Below are 19,551 nucleotides of genomic sequence, written 5' to 3' on the forward strand. Positions count from 1 at the left end.
ACTCAATTAATGGAGTTTTGGGTGGAGAGAGGCGACATAGAATAGAGAAATATGAGATGCGAGAAAAAAGGAAAAATGTATAACTAAATCTCATAATTAAAGCAATAATAATGAATTGTATATAAATTGTAAGGAAACTCTCGACTCCTTGAGTTTTTAAAAAATTGTTTAGAACATGTAATATATAAGATTAGGACAATTTTGATAAATAAGTTTAAATATTCCTTTATTGTTGATTATTAGAGTACGTATATTAAAGTGCCAGGGGATCTCAATAATAACGTCTCGTTAAAGAACTATTTTATCAAGTATAGAAGATAGCAGGAAAGTTTAATATTATATGGAAATTTTATAGCAAAGAAATTAAAACGCATCAAGACGAGATAAATTATTTGTTTATACTTAATATGATAAAAATAATTTTCTTGATAGTGAGCGGGAGACTTTTATATGGAGGTTATTAGATACTTCCTTTATCTCAATTTATGTGACACTAATCTGGTTGGAGACTTTTAATCAAGCCAAAAAAAAAATGATAATTTTTCATATTTGAAAACAATTTAACTTTAAATTTCTCACTTTACTTTTAATGAGATGAGTTTTAAGTTTTAACCACACAAATATTTATGACTTGTTTTAGACAACAAATTTCAATTTTTTCTTTTTTTATTAAATTTTGTGCCTAGTCAAAGTGTATCATATAAAATGGCACGGAGGGAGTAGTAATATTTTCATCCACTAGCGAGGAATATTTGCAATCCTTTCAAAATGAATTAACTAAATCCAGTCTATATCTCGAATTAAATAAATGTCCATGAATATAAGCAACATATAACAACCCGTGAACCAGACAAGTAAAGGGACAATTTTAGACAATTTCGCAATTGCAACGGCAATTTTGGACCTTTTCATTTTTTTTTTATATTTTATAATAAGTCCGTTAGCTGAAAATAGCACCATAACACTAAGTTAATCTAGACAACCAACGACAATCTTAATCAATAATGCCATCAAGCACTTAGAGTTATATTTCTACCACTTATTTCTTTCGCTTCAGTTATCTTATTATATCGTTGTTGTTACTGCTTGTTGCTATTGCTTTTTTTCATCTGTCCCTGAGCCGGGGGTCTTCAGAAACGACATCTCTACCTCCACTAAATAGGGGTAAGGTCTGCGTCCATACTACTCTCTCTAAACCCCACTTATGGGATTATAATGGGTATGTCTAATATGTTGTTACAAAACTGAGAAATTATACTTGTTTTGCTGAGTAGTACAGAAAGTTCTTCTCATGATATTATGAGACACTTGTCTATGATTGTTTGTTAGCCTTAAAATTCTTGCCAATTTTCCAATGGACTATCAAAAATGTTTCCAAAAGACCCAAAACTTAGAACTTATGCTAGTAATACTAGTAGAATAAAATAAATGCATACTTGCCGAATACATCTATTGTTAGATTCCCAGTTATCTTAACTGTTAGATCCACTGCTGCTACGCTGAAGTCCCAGGTACATCATCAATAGTGTGGCTGGATTCAAGGGATGGTATTCTTTTAACAGCAGGCATGGCCGGCTTCTCTTTGAGAGGAGGCTTGAGAGGCTTGCTCGGATGGATTTGATCGACTTTTTGCGAAGGGACATCAAACTGCACAACCAACAACAAAGCCATTGAATAAGAAACAAGAAATGCACATGACAAGCATAGCATGTAGAGGAGCACAATAACATCAAATGCAACACAAAATGCTAGCGCGGTTGCAGACTAAATGAGCAAGCACTCGATCAAAATAATTGGATCAAATCGCAGGTTAATTAGTTTACATGGATTCTTCATTCACCTAGATGTGCCCATAACATCGGTATGGATATTTGATATGCATTCTTCAAATGCTAACATAGAAATTACCCATGTTAAATCTTATCTACCCGACCCTCGTACTTATGTCCACATAAACAACAACAACAACAACAACCCAGTATAATCCCACTAGTGGGGTCTGGGGAGGGCAGTGTGTACGCAGACCTTACCCCTACCCTGGGGTAGAGAGGTTGTTTCCGATAGACCCTTGGCTTTCTCCCTCCAAGACCTTACCCCTACCTTGCTCTTATGTCCACATAAAGTTACTTCTAAATTTTTTATCTTTTTTTCTTCTTGCACTTGTTTCTTCCTAGCCCTGACAGAGGGTAAAACACAGAGTAAGTTTGAGGTGCTACTTTCACTTGGATCCTCTTTTGATAACCACACTTACTTATATCCATGCTTCTAAATATCTTGAACTTCACTCATCTGCACGCATACTTTTGAGAAGAAAAGAAGGATCAGCACTCAATAACTTTTCAAGCAGCAAGCTTCCGAAAACATGTCCAACAAATTTTATGACAGGGAAAAAGAGCAGCAATTTCCAAGCTTTTCAGTATCTTGATTTGAGAAATTACAGCTATTTTCTCGACTGACATTAGGGTCTCATGATCACTGGTCACGAAACAAGTTACAAGAAGGTATTGTATCAATGCATATTATCTCGACCCAGTTTAATTTATTTTACAATTACTTAGACAGTTCAGTTAGTGCAACTACTTGGGAAATAAACTCCCAAAGCTTATGCCCATAACACAAACTGACCTTGTATCCGCAGCCAGCTACACAAGCATGAAAGCATTCCTGCGTGCAATAAAGAAGATTAAATGTCACTTATGTGCCAAAAAAGACGTTTATGCAGTTCACGTTTTTTATTTGAAGATTATACTCCAGAAACAAACAGATAATACGATATTCAATAATACAACAACAACAACAACAACAACTACTACTACTACGCCTCCGTCCCAAACGGTGTTCTAATTATGATGGAACAATATCTTTCCTCTTTGGATAGGAATTCAGTCATTTTCTCCAGAGACCTCTTTGTGCACATTCCAAAACTGTTAGCAATCATTCTCTACAACTCATCACTTATATTTTGTCTGCACAAAGTGAGCTTAAGAGGCTAACTCAATAGATGATAATGTAAACTAAAGAGTAGAACTCAACCCCTTAGCCTTTTTTCCCTTCTTTTTCTCTCAATATGTTCCTGTTTATGAGTCTAAACAATAAGCGCAATATATTTTGTTGGTGCGCCACTCACGCTTTCCTATGATGCAGATTCAGAAGCTAAAAGACAAAAAGAGGAGAAACCAAAGAAGAACCAACTGCAATGCAGAAATGCTAAAAGAGTATTGAAATTCTAACTACTATAATACCTAAAGAAATCAAATTAACAAACTAAATAAGAAGAGGTATTAAATCATCAATTGCTTAGCAAGTCCCTCCTCAAAATCAATTTAGCCGATAAAACCTATGTTGCTCGGATTCTCCGAAAATGTTGTTGGGTGCGTGTCGGATCCTCCAAAAATAGGAAACGGGTGTGGCAGCATTTTGGAGAGTCCGTGCAACAAAGGATAAAACTGATGACTGATCATACTAGATATAGGTAATTAACTTTCATGACATGAAAAAGTAACTTTTAAGTTGGCTTAAGAAATAGTACTTACGGCCAAATTAAGAGGGATCTCTAAGCCTTCCATTTTTAACCTCAAAAACCAGATAGTCAAGATACTGATCCAGGGATCGATGAACGCTATATTATTTTGATGAAGTTATGAATGCTTATATTAACATATGAAGTAAAGGCATCCACAACTGCCCTAGAAGCTCCCTTGATATTTTAGAAGCTCAAAATATACAACCTTGTTTTGTCAGTCTTTTGCTACATACAATTTGGCAATTTGGTAAGATTATGAAGAATACTATTGAGAGTGTTGACGTTCAATCCAGGCCTTGTACAGATTGAAAATTGAATTTGAACTACGATCGATAAAATTCTTCGTGATACAAATGACATTGTTAGAAACATCACATTTTGAGAACTGTGAAAGAACAACCAATGAATGAAGATAATAAGAAGGGTTGGGAGACCTCAGAGCAGCTGGCAGCACCAGGGGATCGATCAATGTAAGCACTCCACTGTTGATCCTTCAGAACTGGATTTTTATAGCATATTTCCTCACATTCTGACAAACCTGCATATAGCTATTCATTCTTCTAGTGTAGCTTGGACCAATAGTTAAGCCTCATTGAGGTCTCAGGTTTAAGACATTTCCTGAGCATTAGTGATAGATACATGCAACATCTCGAGATTAAATAATTTAATTTGAACTCCAAAGGGGAGCCACATTATGGCCATTCCCCGAACTTGAGGAACCATGAATATCAACTTACGATGTTTGTCTCGACTCTCGAGGTTAAATAACTTAAGCTATCCATATAAGAGAACAACTACATGGGCATTCTACAAAGTTGAGGCATGGTTTTCCACGTTCATAAACTAGATAGTATTGGGCTGCAGTGGCGTATGCAGAATTTTCCAAAGCATTGTCGACATTCAAAGAAGTGAACAAATGAACAAATTACTCTAACGACATCATAAATCAAAAAAGAACACAATTCGAATCATATTAATAAAACAGAATTCAAGTACATTGCTACAACTCTCCTCGGCGAGTTTTTGTTTTTTGAAATGTATCTATAATAGTCTCATTAGAAATAATATTAAATTCTTCATTTTCTATATAAGACACCAAACAATCACTCAAAAACTCATCATTCATTTGATTCCTCAAATCGGTCTTAATCTACTTCATCACCGAGAAATAAGATGAAAGAAAAAAGAAATAGTAAAACAACTTACAATGGAAACAATAGCACCTTAGAAGGGAATTTATTTTTCTTTGGAATGTGTGATATTGACCCTCGACCTACTGTTTTAGTATGAACTTACCATCTAAGAGGTCAATAGTTCAAGCCCCACTTATATGCACAGAAATTTTAAAACACCGATGCATCTGACGATGTTCGAACCCGTGGCCTCTAATTAAACTAAGGCACTTAACCAATAGAGCCAAGGAGCTCTAACTAGTGGTGTCATTTTATCTTATTTAACCTATGTTTTGTTTTATATATATATATATATATATATATATATATATATATATATATATATATATATATATATATATATATATAGTGAAAATTTCCGACAAAGTGGTGTCGGATAACACCACGTAAGCGAAGGTGCATCTGCCCTGCTGGGATGCAACCCATATTTACATATTATCTTGCGCAACATAACAAAATTGCTATTCACCAGAGATCTTTACAGGCAACATAGTTCCTCATCACAATGGTCAGACAACAAGATAAAGAGAGCAAGCAACTTAACTATTCACCAGGGTTATTCAGAAACCAACAATATCCATAGCATGGACGCTTGGAACTTACATTCATCCCATGTCTCGCCATCAGCATCACATCCTTTTTTGCAGAAGACTCTCCCTTCAAAAATTCAGACATAGCAAAATTGTGATATATCCGAGCTTATTCATGCCAAGAAACAAATTACTACAAGAATAAGTCAATACTAAAACATTTGAAATAAACTTAAAGTGGTATTATATTTTGTCAAAGAAAATATATCTTAGAGAATTGTTTCGTAACGAAATAACAAATAGATAAAGATCGCAAGCTAAAAAAGGCCGGAGTGATTGTTGTTAAAGTATTGGGTTTTTACTAGCTACCCTCCTTTTCCATCTACTCCATAAACAACACACTTATTATTCAGTAGAATTACCATGCAATACTTGATGTTTATGACATGCAATACTTTGAAAGAAGAGCAAATTCCAAGTAAGTTTATATTTGTCCAACCAGCATTGATTTTATTAGGATACAAAATCTGAGAGACTCCACTCAAGGTAATAAAAAAAGATAGAATTTAGATACTTGAATATGAACCTGCTAATGCATCTTATCCATTCACAACTAGATATTCTTAAGCTACCCAAGGTGACCTTTAATTGCAATGACAACTTAAACAAAGAGAACAGACCAATCACAAATAGATGATCGTTAGGAAAATAAAAAGACCTTCAAATTTTCCATAGTTAAAGGAACTTGACATTTTTTAAGACCTTATTGACCGTTCCTGTTGGCAGTTATCTTAAAATTCTTTAAAGAGTTGTTACTTTACCAACTTATCCTTCTCAAGAGAAGAGAGGTAGCTGATTAAAAATCTCAATGTCTAGGATTTACTTTCCCTTTTCTGCTTAAGTAACACATTTTTGAATGCTTAACCAACACACTCTTTCTATTATTTTAGTCCATGAATTGTTGCTGATTATTCAGAGTAGCTAGATTGGCTCAAAATCTTATCATTTGAAAATTCAGTAAGCTAACCATAAATTGCACAAAAGGGAATGTGTGCAATTCACTTCATTGTAAGTAATGAGTTACACCAAACATGCTTATGATGGCAAACGCAGCCCAGTCAGCAGTAGTCTGAGTTTCCCGGACTATGAAGGTAGAATAGGCTTGCTAAGAGTTGGGAGGATTCAAATTAAACAGCATGCCTTAGAAATCCAACCAAATGCACAGGCCTAGAGGAATGCTTAGAATTTACTTCATTGTAAGTAATGAGTTACGCCAAACAAGCCAACGGATTATGATGGTAAACCAGGCCCGGTCAGCAGTAGTCTGAGTTTCCCGGTCTATAAGGTAGAATGGGTTTGGTAAGAGCCGAAAGGAATATAAATGAGAAAGAAACGGCACGCCACAGAAATCCAACCAAACACATAGTCCAACCAAAACCTGTTTGCAAGGTATAATTAGGATAGAAGAGAAATAACACCCTAATGACGGCAAGTTGAAAATTTTCCTCCAGGCACTAATACTTTCTTCCTCTTCCTTCAATAGCCAGACACAGTTGAAAACAGCCTAATGCAATGTGCTAAGCTATAATGCTATATCATGCATAAAATGTCGGATGGATGCATATATTCAACAATCACTCAAATTCATACTAACCAGAAAAGCAATTCATCGCAGTCTATAGGGCTTAGATGCATTTTGATTAAAGAAAACCTCTTAATTTGGTACCAGCCGCTAATAAACAATGTAATCAATTTGAAAGACCACCATAAGCTCTAAAGATACCGTCTTTGTCTGTTGTTGTTGCAATGAAAGCTTTTACACCATCATTGCATTTTAATATATTATAGCAAGTTACATATCAATCAATACTCATTAAAGAGAGTGACCTACATATAGCTTTTAAGTGACCGCCAGCGCATAAAACTTAACTCTTTTTAATTATTTCTTGAACAATTAGTCACACCCACTTGGAAAATTAACATAAAATTTCTGCTTTTGCAAAAAATTCCCAAAATCCTATAGCAAATGGCAACTACTTTCCTCCCATCAAACAAAAATAAAATGGAGATTATTCTTGTTTTGATAGCACACATTAACATAGTATAAAATTCAGACATAGAGCAAATGCATTTAGAATTTAAAGAAAAATATCTACAAGAGTGAGAAGAGAGTAATTACAAGGGATTTGCATGAGAGCAGCGTATTTATGGGTGCACTGATTGTTACAAGGCGGTGCCCATTGCTGCGGAATCATCTCTTTTCACAGCTAAAAATTATAACCCTCGCCTTTCCTGTTCTTCTTCTTTTTTTGTTGTTGTTGTTGTTGCCTTATTGGGTCAAGAAGGAGATGGAGTTATGGAAAAAACTAGGAGAGGAAAAGGAAGGAAGAGATGGTCGAAAATAGAATTGGGGGCACAAGTCACAAACAACGGTTACTTCGAAAAATATGCTGTCTTTACTCTTTTGTATCGCTGCTTGTCCCTCGGGTTTTGTTTTCTCTTCTATCCCATGTAATCATTTAATCTGGATTCACATCCAATTTTATATTTTCAAGTATTTTTATAACAACATTATTTGTTTTAATATTTTTTTTGCTTTTATAGTAAATAATTGCTATACACCTGTAACAACACTAAAAGTTTAAATAATTTTGACTATTATAGACAAAAATTATCTAAAAATCAAAAACCAATTCTTCTTTCTAATATTACATATAAAAGATCAAAAAACTATTCAAATTTAAAATCTCAAAAGATATATATATTTCACTAATTAAATATTAAATAAAGCGAATACATTTTAAAGCTATTAGAAAAATAAATTCTTTCAAGATTGAGGGAAGAACTTTATAATTGTAGCTTGTTTCGTAGATTTCATTCTCTTACTAGCGACATAATTGACGAAGATTTTTGTCCAAACTTTCAGCAAAAGGGTATCCGATAGCTTTTCCTTGAAGCCAACCTAAGAATTTAATAGTTAAATCTTCTATCTAAATATTTTTTGCATTTGTCTAATGAAAAAGATATCATGTGCAAATCTTCTGTATTATACAAGATGGAAACTTGTTCAATGGAAAAGATTATGTGCAGATTTCTAGAAATATTATAGTAATCTTAGAGAATTTATCTGGCTGTTATAGAGGGGTAATTTTACAAAGAGAGCTCTGCTATAACTATGATTGTTGCTGTTTTATAGGTAAAGTGTTGTTATAAAAAGGTAAAATATAACTTAAAAATTCGGTTTTGAGGAAAACTTGGCTTTTATAATAAATGGTTGTTATATAAGGATGCTGTTATAAAGAGGTCTGACAGTAATAGGATTTTGTATAGGCAAGATTCGAATTTGAAAATATCTAACTAAAGGGAAAAGATAATTACAAAAAATCAAATTATATGACTAATATGAAATAAAATTCTTAAAAATTATCTAAAATTTGATATTTTATAACGAATTACTTATCATTTAATGAAATTATCAATCAAAATTACTAAATAAAGTTGCTTTAATTACCTTTTGGGTAATCTGACCGTGTAAACAAATTTATGATATCAATGCTAATAACTTATATTCGAAGTCAAAGAAATAAAATTGTGGAAGAAAAGGTATTTGAACATAAATTGTAGTTGAGAAAATGAGACTTGAAATATACCTATAAATTATCGTGCGACGAAGCATTTCGCAAACTTGAATACCTATAAAAAGTCCATCCTAATATATTACATATATGAGTGTTTGACATAAAAATTTTATTTATTGAACTTTTTGGAGTCTAACTTCCGCCAAAGATTAAGTTTAAAATATCATTAAAAGTTTTAATGCTTTTTCGGCGATTCATAACTTCAAACTTTGAATTCAAATCTAAAAATTGACTTCGAGATAAATACTTTAAAAAGTTAAATATTTCTAGCCAATTTGACAATTTTTTGTGAAGCCAAAAGTGCTTGTTTTCTTTAAAAATAGCTTATTTTAACTTTTTCTAAAAGCACTTTTGAAATCTTAATCAAGTACAAATTACAAAAATACTTTTTAAATTAATTAATTAAATATAAATTATTTTTTGAATTGTTTTACTCAAAAATACTTTTTCGAATAAGTTCTCGAACAAAATTGCACATTTTAAAATTTTTGGAAGCTATGCTTTTAATACGGTTCTAAAGCGGCTATTTGTGCACTTCATCATTTTCAGCCCCCCGCCAAACCCTTAAACCCCAACGCCATTTCTGCTTCACTTCCCCAAATTCACCATAAACCCTAAATGAAGCTTTTAATCCCTATCTTAAGAAATTCTTCAAATTCAATATCTGCTAACAGAAATGTGTTAAACCGTTTCTATGTTTCAATGTCAAGTAAACATCTGTATAGATCACCCAATGGAGACTCACTGTACAGAAGAATTTCACCTTTAGGGGACCCAAATGAGTCGATAGTACCCGTTCTTGATCAATGGATCAAAGAAGGGAAATTTGTGGTTAAAGAAGACCTTCAGAATATGATTAAAGAATTAAGAGGCTACAGAAGATACAAACATGCCCTTGAGGTAACATAACTAACTACACCTGTCTATTAGTCACACTCTTATAATTTTGGAGCACGTCAGTGTTAGCTGATTGTAAATAGCTAATAAGCATACAGTGCTGATAAGTACTGATTTTAGCAGTTACGTGTTTGAATAGAAGTGTTGGAACTGATTTGATTTTAGCAGTTACGTGTTTGCATAGAAGTGCTGAAACTAATTTTATTTTAGCAGTTACATGTTTGAATAGAATTGTTGAAACTGATATAATATTAGCAGTTACGTATTTGAATAGAAATGCTAAAACTGATTTAATTTTAGCAATTACATGTTTGAATAGAAGTGCTAAAACTGATTTAATTTCAGCAGCTACGTATTTGAATAGACGTGCTGAAATTGATTTGAGTTTAGCAGTTACGTGTTTGAATAGAAGTGATGAAACTAATTTGATTTTAGCAGCTACGTGTTTGGATAGACGTGCTGAAACTTATTTGAGTTTAGCAGTTACGTATTTGAATTGAAGTGATGAAACTAATTTGATTTTAGCAGTTACGTGTTGGAATAGAAGTCCTGAAACTGATTTGGTATTAGCATTTATGCGTTTGAATAGAAGTGCCGAAACTGATAATAAGCAATTGACTAAACTACTCATAGAGTTTTTACAAAAATTACTACAAATTTAGAAGTATATTTGTAAGGAAAAGGAGGAACGGCAGACATGGAATGGAGAGGAAGTTAGCGGTTTTATTTAGGGCTCCTCAGGTATTATAAGTACTTGACTTGTAAGTACTTTGGGATTTTGCCAAACTTGTTGATAAGCCAAAAGATGCTTATAAGCCAGTTTGACCAGCTTATAAGCTTGACCAAACACTCTCTTAACATGTTCTTTGTTCTATGAATTTAACCCAATGTATTGTGAATTAGATCATTTCTTTTTGTATTTTGTTTCTTTAAAACAAATGGGTAAAGGGTAAAAGACTATCATAACAGTTAATTAAGGTCCAATGTGAATTAGCTGATGCGTAACAACTTTGTGCGTATGGTTGTTATCGAGGATTTACCTGTTGGCTTAGGCATAACACTGGGAAAGCCTTCATGGTGCACTGCACTGCGCTTCAGTTTGTCTGCTGCGAACTAAATGCTTTTCTGTTAATACCAAGGATCCCTGTCGTGGTGTCTTTGACACTTGGGTTTCTACTCTTTTTGTGTCTGCTTTTATGTCTTATGACAAATATTGCCTGGGAATATAAAAATTTCTTCATAAAAAAGGCTGGTGTGTGGCATGCTCATGTGGTGGAATGCTATACCAGCATGCATATGGTGGACTATATGGACTCAAAGAAATGGAAGATGTTCCAAAGACTGCTAGCGTCACTCTATCATCAAGATAAAACTTAACTGTATACTTTTGTTTCTGCTCATGGTGTAGATTGGAACATGTAAATAAGGTTGAATCAGTGTTACAACTGTTAGAAGCCCTACAGGAGTAAAAGGGGCATACTTTTGCTGTTTTGCTTCTGAAGATGTTGTACAGTAATAATAGTGCACAATCTGTGCTAGTTTATCTATAAAACTACTTCACCTTTTTAAAAAGGGCACGGTGTGTGTCCTTCAGAGATATCAAAGTTGTGCATGATTTTTTGCACTAATCGAGTAATCTCTATTCCCTTGTGGCCCTGGCCATGCGTTTTAAATGCCAATGGTTTACCTAACTACCAAAGGCTAATCTGTGTTGTATATGAATAATAAGGGACATAGTTCCTCACTCTTTCAAGATGTGGAAAGAACAAAATTTTGCATACGTGTCAGGAGATCCAAGGCGAAAGCATCAAGCTGCTCGCTTTTATTTCATACGCAGCTGATTTTAATCAATCTTGCCTCTGCCCTCTTGAGTGATCTTAATTTTGTTGACAGGTATCTTATTGGATGACTGACAAAAGATTTTTCAGCCCCCAACCTGCTGATATTGCAGCGCGAATTCATCTGTTGTTTAAAGTTAAAGGTCTAGAAGAAGTTGAGAAGTACTTAAATAGCATCCCACGACAGCTGAAAGGCTTTCATGTTTATTCAGCTCTTCTAAACTGCTATACCAGTGAAAAGCGTGTTCAGAAAGCTGAGGAAATCATGCAGAAAGTAAGGGATATGGGGCTTGCTAGAACACCATTATGCTACAATTTTATGATGAAAATGTATTATCAAACAGGAAGTTGGGAAAAAATGGACAACATGATGAATGAAATGGAGGGGAAGGGTATAACATTTGACCAGTTCACTCTCATGATCCGGTTAAGTGCATATGCTGCTGCTGGAGATTCTGATGGAATAGATAAAATAGTAATGATGATGGAATCTGATCAACGGATCACATTGGATTGGAATACTTATAGTATCGCTGCAGAGATGTATCTTAAAGTTGGGCAAGCGGAAAAAGCTTTGGCAATGCTAACTAAACTGGAGGGCATGCTTGCCCCTGTCAAGAAAAAGAACGTTGCATTTGATTTATTACTAAGACAGTATGCACAAGCTGGAAAGAAGGAAGAGGTTCGCCGAGTTTGGGATCTGTACAAGCAGAATCAACCAATTTATAATAAGGGTTACATTAGCATGATGAACTCATTAATGAAATTTGACGACATAGAAGGAGCTGAACAAATATTTGAGGAATGGGAATCGAGGGGGTTATCCTATGACTTCCGTGTTCCAAATATTTTGATTGGCGTTTATTGTAGAAATGGTCTTCTACAGAAGGCTAAGGCCCTCATTGACAGAGGATCATCAAAAGGGGGTGTTCCTTCAGTCGCCACATGGTGTCATTTGGCAAGTGGGTATATCCATGAAGATCAGGTCTCAAAAGCTGTAGAAGCATTGAGCAAGGCAGTCTCAATCTGCCCGCCTAAATTTAAACCTAGCAGGGAGACTTTACGTACCTGTGTAGAATATTGGGAAAATCAGGGAAATGTGGAGAAGGCTGAGGAGTTTGTGAGGTCTTTAGAAGTGAAGGGTGTTTTTCCAGCAGTTTTTTGTGACAAGTTGCGGTGCTTTATCAACAAAGTAAAACTCTAAATTTACCAGTATCTAGGGTAGGAACAATTGAAGTCCAGGACACTGGGATGTGAGGTATGACTATGTTTTGGCTGTGTACTATAAACTGAAGCTTATTAGGACGCTCAAGAGCAAAGTAGTTAACTGAATACACAGGTTCTGCTTTCACCTTACAAGCAGGAGCAATTCCAGTCTTTTATTGCATGAAAAGCATGACGTTTATCTCAATGAAACTTGTTGATTATTAGCTTCTAATGATCCTAGCCTGCATGTTCATTCGTGATTACTAGCATACCCTACCCAAGATTAGTCGTCAATACTATTATTGAGCTCGGCACATGCTGTGTCAATGAGCTCTTAACGTGGGTATTGACTTGTTTATTCAGCTCTGAACAGAGAGTCAATCCCTACATCTTAATGAGCTTGTATATCCTGTTAAAGCGCAACATTTGACAGAATGTTGTGGTCTTCTGGATGTGCTGTATATGTATTTGTCTTTTAAAAAGAAACCATGTTGTGGTCTTCTGGATGTGCTGTATATGTATTCTTCTTCTTCCAATACTCTCTACTCTGGATCAGTAACTTCTTTGCATCTCATATGGCCTGGTGTTGTTTCAGTTGCAAATGTAGCCTACATTTCCCTTTCTGCCTGCAATTTCAGTAGTCAAATTAGTATGAAAATTGATAAAAATAGCGATAAGCTGCAATTTTTCTACGTGGCAGACGTATATAAACAGGCAAAAGATAATTTCTAATTTTCAGAATTGTGTCATAACGAAGTTTTCCGCAGGGAGTCGTTTTTTCTTTTAATAATAGTCTTGTGAGGATATTGATTGTCAGCAGAATGATTATGTGGCATTTTAGTTTCAGAATTAAAAGGACTATACTAGCCCCGTGGGGTTTGTTCTAGTGGTAAGAGCATAGCCTATGATACATGAGTTAGGCACACGTCATGACTCACGAGTTACAAACAAAAGTTTAGTATTTAAGTGCAGAAAGGTAGACGGGCGGGTTTGTTATCAACCGAGCGCTATAGATTTCTCTGTCATATAAAAATGGACTATACTATAACTGGAACAAATTAAGGACTACTCTAATGGCCGTCGAATATTATTATGCAAACTGAGTGGATCAATCCAAGCTGCAGCACACAACGAGCTTAAGTAAGTATTCACAAGAGAGTGAAATGCTCAATGGGTTCAGTTATATCACATTCTCCTTGCATTGTCAACTGGTAAATCAGTTAATCAACAATCTTCATTTGGTTGGAGAGAGTTGGGTGCATCAGGAGATGGATCACTGGACTACTTATCTTGTCGTTAATTAGCATGAAACCTTTTTTCACAAACCAAGTAAGAAATGCTATTATGTTATAAGAATCAAAACGAACTCTAAAACAAGTTTGATCAGCAAACATGACATAGCCTCACTGGTCTTTGTATAATATGTATGACCAACAGAAATGTAGTACAACTATTATTACCTCATACAGTCATACTCATACACATCACTAGCTAGCATTAATGGCGGATATAGAGTGTGCGTGCACACGCAGCCACGGCTTCACAGTATCAAGTAATATGAGATTATAAGATCCAAAAAAAAATTACAAGGAAGTGAAATGCTCAATGGAATCAGTTAATAGTGTGTAGATCAGAATTCTTGATTTGGTTAGAGAGAGGTAGGTGCATGATCAGGAGCTGGATTGGCTGGAAGATCCTAAAAACCAACAAGAATATATATCAGTTGGTATTACTTTACCCCTAAAACAGGTCATGATTCACTGGAAGATTCTAAAAACAAAATGTTAAAGTTTGCATTTAAACAAACCTGCATCAGATGTTCTTGCCATAGGACGCAAACTGTCGTCTGTAGGGGCATTGGGAGTTGCTTCTGTCTGCAAATTTCTGGATTGGTTGGAAGTGCCTAACAGCAAGAGAAGCAGAGTATCCATATTAGCTTGCTACAAAAACACAACTGATTAATTCATCAAATGATCTTTAGTCACTTTGCTAATTACCAGGTTATGTAGGGATTAGACACATCAAGTTATGTGAGTACAGTTGAATAGTCCTTATGCAGCTCCAAGTTATAAAAAAGTTTCATATCTGGAATAACTCTAACTCTCTCTCTTTAATAGGAAAAACCCACACAAAATATCACACTTCTTTGGCTAATCTGCCACAGATTATTACTTGGCTACGCTATATTATTCCGTTTTGCCTCTGGCGCATCTGGACTACTAGGAATAAAATATTTTTGACCCTAAATTTTTTTTATTTGGAATGCTTAGGCAGATAATTGCTACACATGAACCACAATGAGCTAATCGAGCAAATTACAGTTCAGGATTCATTTCCTTTCAAGTATGCAACTTAATCCTCTTAAGTACTGGTGCCAAAAGGACTCAACTTTTCTTTAATGTATTGGTATGTCAATGTTTACAGATTCTAGTTACATATATGGCTTCATAAATCAGACATTATCAAGAGAACAGAATGTGCAAATTGCAGTTCAGGATTCATTTCCCTTCAAGTATGAAACTTAATCCTCTTAACTGGTGCTAAAAGGACTCAAGTTTTCTTTAATTGTATTGGTATGTCAATATATAAAACTTGTACTTACATAGGAGACTTCATTAGCCAGACATTATCAAGAGAAATGGATTCTAAGAACAAACTGTGAAGTGTGGAAACAAACCTGCATCAGATGCTTTTGGCTTAGGACGCGAACTGTCGTCTGTAGGGGCATTGGGAGTTGGTTCTGTCTGAATATTTCTGGATTGGTTGGAAGTCCCTAACAGCAAGAGAAGCAGAATATCCATTATTAGTTTGCCACTAAAACACAACTGATTAATCCATTTAGGAAGGACTAATAACTAACAAATAGTTAACCAGTAAATCTTTAATCACTTTGCTAATCACCAGGTGATCTAGGGATTAAACATATCCAGTTATGTGAATACAATTGAATAGTCCTTATCCAGATCCAAATTATAAAAAAGTTCCATATCCATTTAGCTCAGACAAGAATGTGTCTGCAGTTAAATCTTTAAATGGTATTTTTATGTTCAAATAAGTCTAGTTATCTCTCTCCTTAATAGGAAATACCCACACAAGATCCTCTCAAATATCAGACTTCCAATGGTCTTTGCAAATATATATATATATATGACCACCAGAAATGTGCTCTTCAATAAACTTAACTAAGAGAATCACCGTGCTATTTACTCATTCATACCGCTATCATTAGTGGCAGATATAGTCTGGTATGTACACACGCGCGCACAAAAACACACACATGCATACATACATACATACATACATACATACATACATACATACATAGAGATGCTATTCTTCTTCCACATTTCTAGTGCCTCCATTAGTTTTAAATTCGTTCTTCGATTTACAGCTTTCCTAATATTGATCAGGGTACTAGTTTCTATACACAGATAGATTTCCAAGCAACAGGTAAATAAAGCTAACGGATTTGTTAATAGAGGGCCAACGGATTTGTCTTCTTATTCATTCATATCACTAAGAGTGTAACCTTCAGTAACTGTCAGTGTATGGTCATACGCCATTAGAGCTAAGTACATGTAAGGAATGAAAACATCAGAAAAAATGATAGTCATACGCCTTAGGTAATTGCTCGTAGAGTTAATCTATTTTCTAGTTCAGCTATTTATATAAGCGCGCCAGTGCTCACACTTTATTGTCCTTTCAGAATTAAAATGACAATAGCTTGAATACTATATTATGCAAACTAGTAGATCAATCCAAACAATTGCCAGTGTCCTTAAAATTAATCATTACTAAAGCTGCAGAATTTTACCATCTAATATCTAATGCAAGAAGGATCATACCAAGGCTACCCCTTTTATGTTAAATGGCAAATATAGTCAATGCTACAAGTGTTCATATGAAACTCTATGCTTTAGTCTCTAGGCTACAATTGGCAGCTCAACATGGATTTAATGTATTAGTATGTCAATATAAACACATTCTAATTACATAGGTGACTTCATATGTCAGACATTATCAAGAGTACAAACCTTCATCAGATGTTTTTGGCTCAATGGGACGCGAGCTGTCATCTGTAGGAGCATCAGAAGTTGGTTCTGTCTGCAAATCTGTGTCTGTGTCTGAAGAAGTAGAACTCTGTCCTTGGACCAAAGAGTTTGATGCAGATTGCTCTTCTGGAATATGTATACCAATGCCTTGCATCACCCTTTCTCTAAAATGTTCCGCGACAACATTTAACATCAGTTGATTATTATTTATTGGCCTTGGCATCCTAGGAAACTGTGGACTATGTATACCATGTCGTTGCCTCACCAGCTGTCCTACATATGTCGTCGAACTGTTTAATATCATTCGATTTCTAGTATTACTCATTGGCCTTGGCATCCTAGGAATATGTATACCCCGGACTTGCCTCGCTATATGTCCAAGATATGTCGCTGAACTGTTTAATATCATTCGATTTCTAGTATTATTTATTGGCCTTGGCATCATAGGATCAGCATTTTGTATAGGCACCACAGTGTTAGTTGCCACATTCTGTGTAGCCTGAAAATCAAGAACATTGCATTCAAGTTACAATTATCTAACATGAAAATAACTTAGAAATATTAAGAACATTGCATTCAAACCACAATTATCTAAGTGGAAACATGAAAATAAATTAAGATTTTTTTTTGCAGGTAAATACCGCAGCAGAGGATTCTTCTGGAAGCGGGGCGTGCTGTGGCTGAAATCCTTCTGTTATTTGAGCTGAAACAATATCATAAATTGTTACTAAATACTTGTGCATGTCTTTCTAAAAACAACTAAACTTTTTCAAGAACGTGTGCAGAAATCAAAGAAAATGACCTCATTTCATTTATCAGGAACAACATGATGTACATTTCATTATATAACAAATAACAATCACTAAATTGGTAAAAAAATATTGAGAAATTTCAACAAACAACAGTCCCCATTCAAGAAATAGCTTATCTCCATTAAAGCAAATTCAAATTACTAGTAACATTTATCAAAAAGGAAGACTAACAATGATGACCAAACTTTTCAAAAACGTGTACAGAAATTAAAGAAATTTTACATTCATGTAAAATCTTCACCAAATTAAGCAAAAATATAACTAAGAAACTTCAAGAAACAACAGTTCCCATTTAAGGAATAGCCGTCTTTGTACATTTCATACATAACAATCAACAAATTGAGCAAAAATATTATTTTAGTAAGAAATTTCAAGAAACAACAGTCCCCCATTCAAGATATAGCATGTCTCTATTAAAGCAAATTCAAATTACTATTATTGGAAGATCAGAATTTTAGGAAGACTAACCAATATTTGGCTGATCGACATTAGCTTCAGTATCATGCTTTCTCTTCTTACGTCTGAAAACAAAGAAAAAGAGAAAAACAGAGTCAGTATACAGAGCAAAAAACTGCATAAATCACAAATGAAGAGAAAAAGAAAAAGTAAATGTAGAAAATAGGAATCAACTCACAGATTTTGTTTCTGTTCGTCGTCCATTATCACAGCAATGCTTTACTAATTCGGATTAAAGAATGAAAAATGCAGAAAAGAGAGAATGGAAAATGCAGAAAAAGAGAGAAGGAATGAAAATTGCAGTAAAGAGAGAAAGTGGGAGAGCGTAAAACTGAATTTTGGGTATTGTTCGTTTTGCAGAGGAGGAATATATTTAACTGTCAAAGCCCTGCAATAACCGAACGGAAGATAACTGACAAACTAACAAAACTTTGGCGGTAATTTGAAAAAAGAAAAGGAAAAAGAAAAAAAGAAACGCAAAAGAAATATTGGCCAGATATGACACAACCAAGTTACTTGATGGATATTGCATGTAAATCTTTTATAAGCATTAATTATAGTTTGTCAAAATTTCTTTTTATCATCCTCCTATTAGTGGTAGAGTAAAAATTCATTTAAGAAAACTCAAAAAAGAAAAAAAATAAGAATATCACATAGTATAAGAATTAAACTTGGCCTAAGCCAATTTTTAAACCACTTTTATCATGTATGCTTTCTTATGTTAAAAGATTTCAACGATATATATATATATATATATATATATATATATATATATATATATATATATAATTACTTTAGTTATACAATGTAATTTTTCGATAAAAAGAACTTAATTGAGCCCCTTGGCTTCATTACATGTAGCTCCACCTTTATTTCTATCAGAGGCGAAACTAATATTTAAACTCTATGAGTCAAACCTTTAAGATTCTTATCATGAACTCATTATTTTTTTTAAAGTACACGTGACGGGTGAGTGACATGATTCTCAAGGAATTACACAATGGCCATGTCATGATGCAAGTTCGAGGAATCGTAAGTCTCCAAGTGCAACTCTGAATAGCTATGCAAATGGCTGTCCCAAGGTATAATTTCTAATACATTAGTGGGGTAAGCTCGAATACATTGAGTACATCATATACACGTATGATAAATCTTTACTGAACTCGACAATGTTCTCATATCTATTAGTTGTTGCAATTTTAGTGAATTTTGGGTATGAAAAATTCTTCTGTAAGAAACAACATTTTATTTTAATCAATTGTGTATTATTTTTATCTGCTAATAGTGTGCAATTCTTTTATACTAGTGAATAATAATAATAATATGTCAAATACAAGGTGACCATCTATGTACCTGGAAAAATGCGTAAGTAAATTAATTGCTATAGTTAGTCACATTAAACTGAG

At 34.3% G+C, this 19,551-nt stretch overlaps 3 protein-coding genes across 3 annotated transcripts; 1 reads left to right on the forward strand and 2 right to left on the reverse strand.

The window, feature by feature from the left end:
• Positions 1 to 1,233: 1,233 nt before the first annotated feature.
• LOC104110947 (uncharacterized) lies at positions 1,234 to 7,752 on the reverse strand. Its single transcript, XM_009620520.4, has 5 exons — positions 7,426 to 7,752; positions 5,320 to 5,373; positions 3,958 to 4,061; positions 2,626 to 2,664; positions 1,234 to 1,647 (listed from the first exon to the last, which is right to left on the reverse strand). The coding sequence occupies exons 1-5, from the start codon at positions 7,499 to 7,501 to the stop codon at positions 1,495 to 1,497; spliced, it is 426 nt and encodes a 141-aa protein (XP_009618815.1). The 5' UTR covers positions 7,502 to 7,752; the 3' UTR covers positions 1,234 to 1,494.
• A 1,667-nt stretch (positions 7,753 to 9,419) lies between these two features.
• Positions 9,420 to 13,399, forward strand: LOC104110946 (pentatricopeptide repeat-containing protein At2g20710, mitochondrial-like). The gene is made up of 2 exons (XM_009620519.3): positions 9,420 to 9,784; positions 11,675 to 13,399. The coding sequence occupies exons 1-2, from the start codon at positions 9,503 to 9,505 to the stop codon at positions 12,821 to 12,823; spliced, it is 1,431 nt and encodes a 476-aa protein (XP_009618814.1). The 5' UTR covers positions 9,420 to 9,502; the 3' UTR covers positions 12,824 to 13,399.
• Positions 13,400 to 14,249: 850 nt separating this feature from the next.
• Positions 14,250 to 18,471, reverse strand: LOC138896621 (uncharacterized). The gene is made up of 7 exons (XM_070181901.1): positions 18,324 to 18,471; positions 18,158 to 18,210; positions 17,519 to 17,580; positions 16,860 to 17,376; positions 15,503 to 15,598; positions 14,633 to 14,728; positions 14,250 to 14,521 (listed from the first exon to the last, which is right to left on the reverse strand). The coding sequence occupies exons 1-7, from the start codon at positions 18,347 to 18,349 to the stop codon at positions 14,496 to 14,498; spliced, it is 876 nt and encodes a 291-aa protein (XP_070038002.1). The 5' UTR covers positions 18,350 to 18,471; the 3' UTR covers positions 14,250 to 14,495.
• Positions 18,472 to 19,551: the final 1,080 nt, after the last annotated feature.

This window comes from Nicotiana tomentosiformis, chromosome 8 (assembly GCF_000390325.3).
Source record: "Nicotiana tomentosiformis chromosome 8, ASM39032v3, whole genome shotgun sequence".
Taxonomy (NCBI): Eukaryota; Viridiplantae; Streptophyta; class Magnoliopsida; order Solanales; family Solanaceae; genus Nicotiana; species Nicotiana tomentosiformis.